The sequence below is a fragment of the Asparagus officinalis genome, chromosome 4 (assembly GCF_001876935.1).
Source record: "Asparagus officinalis chromosome 4, Aspof.V1, whole genome shotgun sequence".
NCBI classification, from domain to species: Eukaryota; Viridiplantae; Streptophyta; class Magnoliopsida; order Asparagales; family Asparagaceae; genus Asparagus; species Asparagus officinalis.
Genome location: NC_033797.1, coordinates 27246270 through 27259373, shown reverse-complemented (window position 1 = coordinate 27259373; position 13104 = coordinate 27246270). Strand labels below are relative to the sequence as shown.

General features: G+C 36.8%; 1 protein-coding gene across 1 annotated transcript; it reads right to left on the bottom strand.

Moving 5' to 3' along the window:
• LOC109837048 (heavy metal-associated isoprenylated plant protein 27-like) lies at positions 4458 to 7901 on the bottom strand. The gene is made up of 2 exons (XM_020405130.1): positions 7573 to 7901; positions 4458 to 4966 (listed from the first exon to the last, which is right to left on the bottom strand). Exons 1-2 carry the CDS (start codon positions 7736 to 7738, stop codon positions 4656 to 4658), a joined length of 477 nt encoding a protein of 158 aa, XP_020260719.1. The 5' UTR covers positions 7739 to 7901; the 3' UTR covers positions 4458 to 4655.

Genomic DNA, 13104 nt, shown 5'->3' with positions numbered 1-13104 from the left:
ATCTGAGTGAATCAGATCCAATAGGTTGGTGCTCCTTGTGACACTTAGAAATGGCTTACTTGTTAGCTTTGCTTGCGCACAGACTTCACACTTCTCAGGTTTGTTACCCCCACATTTTGGAAGTAATCCTAACTTATTCATACTAGACAATTTTCTATAATTTACATGTCCTAACCTATTGTGTCATAATACAGAGGAGTAAGCAGAAAACAATACTTCATTTACAATTGAGTTTTCACCTGAAAGAGCATAGACACACAATTGTCAAGTTGATTAACATTGTGTATTGTTCACTTCTTTGGTACTTTGTAGTCTTTGGCAAAATATCCTTGCTTCCCCAGTTGAAGCATTTTCCGCTCTTCTTGAAATCTTTCTTCTGAACATTCAGGTTCTTCAGATTATGATTTTTTTTGTTAAAAGACTTCTTTTTCTTAGAAGAACCGGTATCCTTCTCAGAGTTAGTAACCATCATGTTAGCATACGCCTTCTACTTAGCTAGGAGCTTATTCTTTGTACGAGTCTGAATCTCATCATCGATCCGAATGAACCTCTTCAAATCAGACAAAATCACCTGTCTTTTCCTTCTTTGAATGTCCGTGGAGAATGACATCCAAGATGGAGGAAGCTTGTTGACAATTGCTTCAGAAATGAATGTTTGATAAAGATTAATCTTTTCATCCTTCAGCTTCATAATAAGCTTTTCGAGCACTTTGACTTGAGGCAAACCTCAGTGTCATCTTCGAATTTGAAGTTAAGAAACTTGTCAATAAGGTGAGACTTGGAAAGCTTCTCCTCATCCTTGTATTTCTCCTCCAGAGCATTCCAGATTTTCTTTGCAGAGAACTTGTTGGTGTAAACATCTGCCAGATGATCAGCCAGGCAGTTAAGGAGATAACACCTGCAGAAATGATCATCTTTAATCCAAGAGGCTTCAGACTCTGAGTCTTCTTCAAAGTTAGGTTTCTCTTCAGAAACCACATAGTAGATTTTTAGGAGTTGCATCCCAAAAATCACATTTCAACGTCACGTGTTAAAGTTAGATCCATCAAAATTTTCTAACTTGAGACAGTCCACTCCAAGAGTCCTCGCAGGATCCATTAGTAGATCTAAAATATTGCCTTAAGAATGTTAGAAATTGAGGTTAAATTTGGAATTAAACAGAGGAATTTAGATGTGTTGTTATTTTAATTTTTTTAATTAACTGTTGTGCGTTTGAGAAACACTGTGCTTAAAGCAATATTTGTCCTACTCCGGTACAAGGATCCCAAGGCGAAACTGCTTTCAGGAATAGCAGTGCAGTACTCTGGTGTGCACCAACCCAGTACTGTCAAGATCTCCTCGATCTATAAGACCTTTCGGTCAACGCAAAAGATCTCCTCGATCTCAGAATCTTTCGGTTCAAAACCTTTCGGTTTTAGAGTTCTTACAGGCACAGTTCTGCAGCAGCAGCACAATAACAGTAACAACAACGTCGATCCGACGTTCATTTTCCAAGCTCGCGTGTGCATACCGACGTTCGTATTCTATACTGACGTTCGTATTCCACGCTCGCGAGAGTTTCCAGCAGCAACCAAGAGTTGTCCAAGGGCGCTATTTATAGGCCTCTAAGGCCAGCTCAAGAGTCACTAGCAACTAATATGACTATTACAATTCTCAATGGCAATTAAGATTGTAACATCATGCATTAAATTACTATAATTACTGTTGTAACTGCTGCATACAGTAACTCTAGAATACGAGGCAATCAATAGACGCGTTGCTACGAAACGCAAAGGTCACGTCTCATCAAATCAGACAAACCTCGTTTGACAAACGAACGTCGTCAAACAGGCGAACCTCGTATGACAGACGAACCTCGTCGAACGAGCGAATATCGTCAAACAGGCGAACCTCGTATGACAGACGAACCTCGTCGATCGAGCGAACCTCGTCAAACAAGCGAACCTCATATGACAAATGAACCTCGTCAAATAAGCGAATCTCGTATGACAGACGAACCTCGTCGAACGAACGAACATCGTCAAACAGGCGAACCTCGTATGACAGACGAACCTCGTCGAACGAGCGAACATCCTCAAACAAGCGAACCTTGTATGACAGACGAACCTCGTCGAACGAGCGAACCTCGTATGACAGACGAACCTCATCAAAGGAGCGAACATCGTCAAACAAGCGAACCTCGTATTATAGACGAACCTCGTCAAACAGGTGAACCTCATATGACATACGAACCTCGTCAAACAGGTGAACTTCATATGATAAGCTAACCTCGTCAAACAGGTGAACCTCATATGACGAGCGAACACACCAAAACATAAACTTTCCACTAGGTTACTAAGCATTTATGAAAAGTACTTGTAGTTAATATATATAGTTTGAAAACTCATTTTGGAATGTAGTTTTGACCAAAAAATCCAACAATCCTTATCATAATTACATCCTATCCTAGTTCCATAAAAATCTTGATATATCCTCGTTATAATCATATCATATCCTAATCTCATATGAACTACCTACAGCTCAATAATTTTAAAAAAAATTAATAAAATATATGAAATAGCTCCACAATATTAGTTTGTTAAGGTAAAGAACTAATATGCTATACTATACGAAGGATGACAAAATAACCCAAAAAGTTTCAAAAATTACATAAAATACCCTCAAAAATTCAAAATTATACAAAGACATCTTGACGTTTCAAAACTTAAAATAACAAACATGAAATCTAAAAATTAACAACAGCGTCGGAAGAATTTAAAATATGCAATTAACACCCTCAATATTTTAGAAAATAGAAGCACTCTCAAAAATTTAGATAATAAAAAATCACCTTTGAAATTCTAAAAATTTGAAACTCACAAACAACAAAGATGAATTCAAGGGATTACATTAGGCACCTAAAAATTTAGAATTTGTAAAAAATAACCTCAAAGTTATAAAAATTATAAAAAAACTCATTCAAAAGTTAAAACTCACAAAAACCTCTGAAATTTCAAAACATATAACCAATACATATCAAATCCACAAATTATTAGCAGACCATTAAAAACTTATTTTTTGTAAAAAAACAATCCAAAGTTTTAATAATTATAATAACACCCTCAAAATTTTAGAGTTGCAAGAAATATCCTGACATTCGAAAACATACTGCTAACACAAAGAAACATGAAAATTACAAGCACCCAATTTAAAATTTAAAATTTTCACAAAAAAACTCTCAAAGTTTTAAAATTTGCAAAACACACCCTCAAAAGTTTAAAATTACAAAAGAACAAAACAACTAAAATTTCAAAACTTAGAAAAAAAAGAGAGAGTTGTTATTCGATATTCTTTTATTAAGATATATAAATTTAACTTCTAATTTAAGGTTTACTATCATTTTTTAGCATCTAAATGTAGTCTAAATTATCGAAAAATATAAAGGTGCAGAATGATTGATGGCAGCTCAATAAAAATTTGAATAAATGGATTGTTGTCCCTTCCGCAATGTCATCGTACTGTGTACTACCATTTCGGTTGAAGAAACGATTTCTCCCACTGTTGTTGCCATTTTTTGTTGGGTGTAAAAATTGACTTCCCATTCAAGGGGTCATTTGTTAATTTGACTTATTATTATGTTATTCAGACTAACATGTAATCAAGCTTGGCCTGAGAAAGTATAATATTAAAAAAATAAAAACAATTGAAAAAATAGCGTTATAAAAAGAAGATGAATAATTAATTAAACCTAATTAATAAGACAAAATGATTGATTAAAAGAGGGCTAAAACAACACAAAAGAGAATATGAAGATTGTTCCTAATCTTCTGAATCTTTGATAGACTTAAAAAATTATAAATTAAAGATTAATGCTAACTATAGTACACTTTTATATGATGACAATGATTCAGAAGACTAGGAACAATCTTCATATTCTCTTTTGTGTTGTTTTAGCCATCTTTTAATCAATCATTTTGTCTTATTAGCTTTAATTAATTATCCATCTTCTTTATATAACGCTGTTTTTTCAATTGTTTTTATTTTTGTAATATTATACTATCTCAGGCCAAACTTGATTTCATGTCAGTTTGAATAACATAATAAGTTAAATTGACTTCAGATTACATTTCTATCAATTCAATTATCAACAAGAAAATTTAACTTGGGTGTAGCTCATTTAAACGAACATAAAAAAAAATAATCACAATGTTAAAATTTAGAGACATAAATGAGCAAAAACCATCGAAGCGGTACCAAGAAATAAATTTTAGTTAGAAAACATATTAAAAACACTTAATCCTGATATTTAACCAAGTGTGAATAAAACTTAGTGTGCCCGTGAAGAGATCCTTCCTCGCACGAATGGTTAGATGTGGATCTGACCTCCATCATCGCCGCACTTATTCATACACAGCACCGTGATCAAATCAAATAGTACACGGTACTATAATTAAAACTAGCAGTCTGTAGCATCCAGCTTTCTCAAAATACGGCAACAATATTATAACACGCTATAACTTAAACAAAACACTTTTTAGTGCAAGCACACAAAATTCTTGTACATGTCTTTATACCAAAATCCATCAAAATCAACTACGAGCCAAAAACACCCAACAACCAAACCATCACACCCAACAACCAAACCACTTACATAAATAAGTACGCGCTTCAAAAACTCACATAACTACGCAAGAGTTGGGGTTGTCGTCGCTGAACGCCGTCGCGTACCTGACCTCGGTAGAGCTAGCACGTGCGAGAGGGGCCACGTTAGGGTCCTCCACCACGTTTCGCACGTACCCGGCCGGGGCCTTCTTATCGTACGCGCCCGTCACATACGGATGGTATACGGTATCGTAGGGTACGTACGGCCACGGTACTGCATGCTTCCCCGTCTTCCTCCGAACTCTCCTCAACACTTTTTTGGGGTCCACGTATCCGATTACGGTTAGCTTGTGCTGCTTTGGCTCCACCTCTATGCTGCTCACACCTTAAAAGCAAGATCATCAAAGTTTTAGATCCCAGATAAGCAATAATTTGGTTTGAGTGAATGCCTCTTATTTCATCAATACGAATATTAAGACATCCACCGTGCAAGGAAATATCAAATATCCCGGTCCACGGCAGTGGTTGATATATCCAGGAATTTCTAAAAGGGGGTTCAAAAAATATTTAGACATGATAACCTATTTTTCTGTACAAGTACGACATCAAATAATTCAAATTAGCCTATATTGTTTACAATATCAATTTTCTTGTCTCCTTTTCTTGAAACTTTTTTCATGACATATTTCTCATTAATGTTACAAAATATATTTTTCTCAATATAGTGCACCAAACAATCATTAATCTTTCATTTAGTTTTGAGGAATTTTGAGGAATTAACTGTGAGGGAAAAGAGAAGGACCAAGGGCCACGGGCAAAGAGAGGATGTTATGTTTATCCCAAAGTCACAATTCGCAACTCGTATGTGGTTCAATATTTAGCCCCTCAAATCTTTAATACTTTGATATTAGTTCCGCAAATAACTGAAATTAGTTCCAACTCTCATAACCAATTTGAAATTAGTCTCCCTAGTCAGCTTTTATTTGGATTTTGGAGTGGATTATTTCTTTAAGAAAAAGTCTAACCACCCTACCTTACTGTTGGGGAATTTTAGTCTCCTCGCCTACTACGGTCTACGCAACTTGGAAGCCAACCACAATTAACAAGATATAAAATAACCACAATCAAGAAGAAAGAACGCCGAGATTTACGTGGTTCGATCGACCAACTTCGACCTAAGTCCACGGGGCAACAATACGAGAAATCCACTATGTATCAGGGCGAACTACAAGAGGAATCACTCAACTCTCGTCTCAAAATCTCTCAACCTCACATACATAATCAACTCTCATATTCTCTTCTAAGCTCTCTCCTTACAATCATTTGAACGAACAAATACTACGAAACTCTCGCCTTTCGCACAATATTCTTGAATCATGTTACATCCTCTGCTAACTCTAAATTACAAGAATATTGGCACTCCCATCTATTTGGTTTTTCCTCCAACAATAGAAGAATATATATATGGAAACCAAAACTCTATCTCTAATCTACCTTCTTAATTAGAATATGATTCAAACTTCTAATCATGATGAGACCCAATATTCTAATCATGATAGATCTCTAACCCTATCTAATTCGCATGAAGATATACCGAGAATCAAAGACATAATTCCCAACACCTGCTACCCTATCGCGACTGTTATTAGGGACACACACACTACTACCCTATCGCAGACTGTTATTGACATAATCCCAACACCTACTACCCTATCGCGATTGGTATTGGAAACACACACACTTGCGTATGTTTGGGGTTAGTGTAGGATTTTGGGATTTGGTTATGATTTAGGACAAGTGTCCCCCGAGTAGAGCAAGTGACAACGACAGTCACCGAATGCGACTGCCACTAATTTGGAGGCTAATTTTAAAACAAGTCCAAGGTTTGAGGTGACTAGTTTCAAAATATGAAGATTTTGACGACTACTTGAAAACACTTGAAAGAGTTGAGAGGCTAATTTCAAAATAAGAAGATTTTGGAGACTAATCAGTATTACTAGCATAATTTCATTATTATTTCAAGGTGTGGCCAAGGCTCCCTTGGCCTCAGGTCCATGAGGTTACATGTATATCATGACATTAATTGTGATGATGTTACATGTATATCATGACATTAATTGTGTATTAAAGAGAGATCAACCCTTGAATCATTGAATTTAATTTTATGATTCATGTACGGATTCAATGATTAATATATATTAAGATTCAATGATTAATATATATTGAATTTAATACACATAAAATTTTCATCACAAATAATTAATATGTTATTCTTTAAGCCCATAGTTTTGCGTTGATTTATTTTTAAACCCATAGTCCTCCAATATCATTCTTAAATCCAAACTATGAACAATAATTATCCATCTAAATCATTTTCTATTTTTCGCATACCCATCTAAACCATTTTCTGTTTCTTTGTAGACGGTGTATGTTTAAGAAAAATGTAGCAACTTGCCCAAAATACAGCAACTTGGCCCAAAATATAACAACTTAAATGTTAAAAGTAGCAAAGTAGACAACCATAACAAAACACTACTGGTAAAATACAGAAATTGGGTTTAAAATTAGGAAAAATTAATGTATATGAGATGGTAGTCTATTTTGCAAAATGGACTGCTAAGTCTATGCTATGTGAGCTCTCTGCAATTTTGCAAAATTGGGCTGTCAAGTGTCAACTCATATAACAATGAATTCGGTTTCAGAATTAGTTCAGTATGTTATTTCCGGGTTAAGAATGATTTCAGAAGTCGTAGGCTTAAGAATCCTTGGGGTTTTAAATTATAACCCCAGTTTTTAATCGGTGGATCCAAATTCAATAATATTGGTACAAACCCCCGCTTTGGGTTGAAAAAAAAAAACAAGTGACTTTAAACTGGACATATAAACAGATCATTTTTCTAGCTTAGTAAAAGGAATTTATTAAATAGTGGATATTTATTGAAAATAAACTTATTAAATAGTAGAAGCAATTTAGATTGATTGATAAAATACCTTCCATCCCTTCAACTGCTTTCCTAACTTTCCTCTCGCATCCTTCGCAATCGATCCTAACCTTGATCTCCACCGTCTGCAGCTCTTTTATCTTCTTCTGTCTCCTGTAAAAACGAGGAAACGAGCACAAATCTGATGCAAACTCAGCCACACGCCCGTAACCCATCTTAAATTTAAATCTCTCCTCCTCTTTTTTATTTTATTTTTAATTTCCCGCAACACGCTCTGCCTTCGCTACTACTTGAAGAGATGCGATCTATCTATAGTAAGTGAGAATCTTCTATCTTTATGGTTCTTTTTTTGAGTGGCCAAAGAGAGTAGAAGGGTCAAGCATTTCTCTCTCAGGGGATGTATATAATATTGGCAGCTTATGAGGAGTGAGGACTTGGTACGTCTCAGAGCTCCATCACACTCTGTCGGTCTCTTTTTCGACACGGGTCATCAGAAAATAATATTTTCCCCCCAACAAAACACCTTTTAAATAACGTTAATCTGTAGAATCCATCTTTAATTATTAATTTACACATAAATTATTTTCAAATATTATTTTATTACAATTGATCACCTAAACTCACCTTTTTCTTTTTTAATTATGGAATCAAATATGTTACAGGGTGTTCCCTGTTTCTTACAAATATGTTATCCCAAGAACAGACTCAATCGAGCCGGCTTCATTCTCCAAAGACGACCCGAAAGGCGGACTCAGTCGAGCAAAAGATTGCTACTCAGCGATCAGCCGACACTTCTCCCGAGGGCGACTCAGAACATTACTTCTCAGCATTATTTTACCAATTATGATCATCATAGCGACTCCATGTTGCCCGCTGACAAGCATCGACGGCTGCAGAATCCCCATACCATAGAAGTGACTCCACATCACTCGCCGACAATTCTCGACGGCTGCAGGATCCCCATACCACAGAAGTGACTCCACGTCACTCGCTGACAAACCTCGACGGCTGCTGATTCCCTATGTCACTGAAGTGACCTCCCATCACTCACCAATCGACACGTATCAGGCAAAGGGTGACTCGGCCTCCAGCTCACCCCTCGCCATCATCATAAACCGCATTCTCACTAGATGCCTATTCGGCCCTTGGCGTCCTTTATATATACATACGCTATTCGTCATGAAAAGAGGTTGGATTTTCTTACTACCTGAAAACTCTCTAGACACATATTATAAGAGCACACCGTTCTTCCTTCACCTCACCCAAGTCCACCAGTTGACTTGACCGTAGGAGGTACTACAGGGGAAACAAGCCTCGTACTCTCACGATTCTTGTATGTGCAGGTGATCCGTCCACCCCGAGCTCTGAGAACCAGACATAAAGTCGAAGAAGGAAAGCGGCCCCCTCTCGACAGTTCAATCTCTCGACGATCCAGCAACTCTGCGACTTCCACTTACTGTGTGATATCAGACATCAACAAAATCCGAGACCTCCTCGAGGGTCACATCCAAACTTCCTAACGAGTAACCCAGTGCTCTCATCATCTTTAAGTTAAGTTTTTTCAATTTTGCTATAATCACTAGTTATCAATACTAAATATATTAGAAAGATGATGTTTAATGGAGGCTATACGAGATCAATTTTCAAAAAAAATTAAAATGAAAAATGAACCGAGATGATTGATCTTAACAAGGAATTTTTAAAAACTGATTTATATATATAAATTGAAGATAAAAAAGATAGGTTCCCCACAATAACACTATTTTTAAAAGCGGTTTTAAGAAAGAAGCCCGAGAATGCCGTGCGACGCTTCCACGTGGCAAGCAAAGTTGTTGATTAGACCGCTGGGATTATGATATATAGATAAGTGTAGCGATTTTGGTGCAGACTAAGATAAGAATGGGCTGGCCGGTTTGGATTTTTGTAAGGAAGGAAGTTCTGGGAGTGGAAGTGCACGTATCCATCCCGGTGTGAAAACGGGCGACTTGAAAGTTTATCGATTTGCAAACGACAAATCCAAGGCCCATGTTGTGCGGAGAGGCTCAAAAAGGGATGCTACTCCTCGGAAGAAAGGATGAAAGGGGTGGAAATGGGTTTTTTATTAGACTCGTGTCGGTTGAAGCACGTGAAAATTTGAAAGGCTAAACCAACATATTATTAACGTATATTATTCTGTTGAGGAAAACATATTTAAATTGGTATATTCGGTAGGAAAAAATAACTAGACTGATAATTTTTTATATTAATAATACCATAATATCGTAAGTTAAGGGGAAAAAAATATCAAATTGGTAAAAGGTCCTACTAAAGTTGCCAACTTGGTAATGTAGTCGATTTTAAAATATTGACTTTGTACGTGCATCTGAAGTGTGTGCATTTTTTATTTAAGTCAAAATTTAAAATCTAGATAAGTTTTATATTTCGAATGGTATGCACGGTAGTATAATTAATTTTGTACTAATTAGATAGATCAAATTGATCGACTCTCCATGGTGGATGCTGCTGCAAAACCAGTGGTAGGAAAAACTTTTGAAGTTCAACAACAATTTCAAAATAGGACAATCTTTATCTTTAAAGTAATCGACGCTTACAGAACAAAACTTTAAGTACGTATAACTATTTTGTAAGTCATGGGGCTCGAAAAGAGCTTTTCCTTAAACACCTGGTTCACCCCGATCAAACATTCGAATCTAAATATACGATTCTGCAAATTTTATGTATCAGTTATCGTTTCGATTTAGGATATTTTTAGGTCAATTTAGGATGAAAGAATTTCAACCTGAACCTAAACAAATCAGTTGATGGAATAATGGATACCTATTTTAGAGGTTGGTTCAAAGAGTTATGGATGGTGCGGCAAGGAAACCTCCCTCAACTATTTTGATTTGATTAAACCTCTTCAATTTGGAAGTGTTCTACATAATCGCCTTGAAATTTTTTAATTCGACTTGATCTCCACTTTTCTTACTTAACCCTTCTAATGTGACACCGTTAAACTAAATTTCTCACCTGCTGGTTATTAAAAAAGGAGGGGGGGTTATCTAATCGATTTGGATTTTTTTAAATTGGAATTAGTAATGGATATTTCCCCAAAGGTATTTTAGCCTTTTTGACATCTTGGAAGAATAGACGATGCGAGATTTAAATCTAATTTTAAAAAATTAGGTGTTATCTACAGCACCCCTAAAATCGATATAGTAAAGGAGTGTGCTTTCTAAAATTACAAATTTTCTCCTTCCCTACTCGATGACGCCCCATTTTAAAAGTGCACAAGAGACTATAAGCAATTACGGTCTTCATTTTCTTTTCTTTTCTTCTTAGAATTTCATGAGTGTTTTTTGGTATTATTATAGGTGGTGATAAATATGAGCAGTGGGAAGACGAGAGAAGATGGGACTACCATTTTGTCACGAGGAGTCGGGGGATATTGGGCCTGGGTAACCTTTGAGGCCCTACGCTCTTTGTTCGTCATGTAATTAGAATCCGAATGATGTCCGGTGATAATTGCGCTAAATGTCATACTGTTTTTAAAAAAAAAATCACTTAAATTTAGACAATAGTAGAAAACATCGGAGTCCTTATCTTCTCCAAAATTGCTATACCCAAAGAGCTCTAGCGATTTGAGACCTCAATTTGGGTAGCAAATTGACTCAATTCATATTGGGGGAATGGAAATTTGTGCCATTTGTCTAGAAATTGGGGCTAGGGTTTCCATCTCTAAGTTAAACTTCTTAAATTTCTCAAATCCTTGTCTCCTCATCATCATCCCCTCCCTCTTCTCCCATGCTTGATGTTAAGCTTGAACATCTTGAGCTTTCTTTCATGTCTCCTTGCATTGAATTGAGGAGAGACAATGCAAAAGTTTTAGCTTTAGGTTTAACGGTTTTTCTATAGAGTGTCCATGGACACTCTATAAGAGAGGAGAGAGATAGGGAGAAATGAATGAAGAGAATGGGACCCCTAATTTGCATTGGGATCCCCTCCTCATTCATTTCTCTCTATCTCTCTCCTCTCTTATAGAGTGTCCATGGGCACTCTATAGAAAAACCCTAGGTTTAATTAGAGAGGAAGAAGAATAATATAACATAAGGCTTTTTTATTGTAAATTAATAACATATTAAGGTTATTAATGATTCTATATTGTCACATGACCCCTCACGTGGGACTATTTTCAGGATGTTCTAATGGAACATAAACGTTTTAAATTTTAGATGGTTTAGTTGGAACTTTTGCAAACTTCGGGTCATTTAAATAATCCGTTTTAATTAGACCCATGCAGAGTAAAATAGACATGCCTAAATATCTCACCCTTTAATTCTCAATTTAGAACGAACTGATTCGTTTTAGTTTGATAAAAATGTTAAAACCCAAACAAACCAACCTTTTTGGCTTAGCCCTGAGTAGCATAACCATTTTCATTATGCATATGGATAATGTGATAAATTCTTTTCTATGCTTTCTACAAAGCAAGAAAAACACCAATAGCTGGATCAAACAAACTAATACGTCGCAATATGAGGCAATGGGTGAAAAATCTCTAATTGGATTTTTAATTTTAATGGCCACAACAAAATTGAGCTTCGAAAAATGGTTTTTCGGTTCACCCAACGACCAAAATTATGAGAGCACCACAATTTTCTTTGGGTCTGGTCAGGCCCCCGCTTCACTATAATATGGGTCTGATTTTCGACCCTGATTCCATGTAAGTTTTAGGAAGGAAAAATCATATTAGAACTTCTCGTATGTGAACAGATAATTATGTGCTGATTTTCATATGGAAAATGCTAGAGGCACACCTCCTAACCACACTCTTCTCTCGCTACAGTGTACGGGGGCCCACATGAGAATTTTAAAAAATTCTCATATGAGCCCCTATGCACTGTAACGAGAGATGAGTGTGGTTGGGGGTGTAACTGTAGCGTAGGACTGGCAGAACAATTGATGGAGCCTGGGGAACGTTTTGGATGGTCGGCGGTCGATCGCGAGATCGTGACGGTCGACCGCGTTCGTGCACGGGACCTCACTGTGTCTCTGAATCTTTGGCGGTCGACCGCGTTTTCTTCTGGAGTTTGGGACTATTTCTAGAGTTGGTGCGGTCGACCGTGACGGTCGACCGCCGAAGCGGTTTGGGTTGAATCTGGGTTCCAGACCTGTTTCATTTTGGATTGTTATAAATAGCTAAGGGGTGTTTCTAGGGTTTTGTGTGCAAGGGTTTTAAGCTGAAATAGAGGGGTTTTGTTGGGCTTCTATTGTAGGAGCATTTGGAGAGATCAAGTGTGATTTGAAGAGGGTTTTTTGTGAGATTTGTAACCCTAGTTGTATCCCCTTGATTTCTAATAGTGAAAACTCTCATTTCCTTGCCCCGTGGACGTAGGCATCTCGTCGAACCACGTTAAAACTGGTGTTGATTATTTGTGCTAATTGAGTTGGTGTGTTTGGCTTTCTCTCTCGGCGATTTGGTATTGGATCTCGGCATCGGGGGTTTTTCCCAATAAGTGGTATCAGAGCTCCGGGCAACGCTTTAGCTTTTTGGAGGACTAGATCAGTTAGGAAGTTCATCTAGAGCTTTGGTTGGTGTTAA

What these genes read in the sequence shown, in the direction of transcription:
- LOC109837048 (XM_020405130.1), bottom strand. Translation starts at nt 7,738, where the DNA reads ATGGGTTACGGGCGTGTGGCTGAGTTTGCATCAGATTTGTGCTCGTTT. An exon ending in AGCAGTTGAAGGGATGGAAG is followed by an intron (nt 4,967 to 7,572) that starts GTATTTTATCAA and finishes CTTGCTTTTAAG; the next exon opens with GTGTGAGCAGCATAGAGGTG.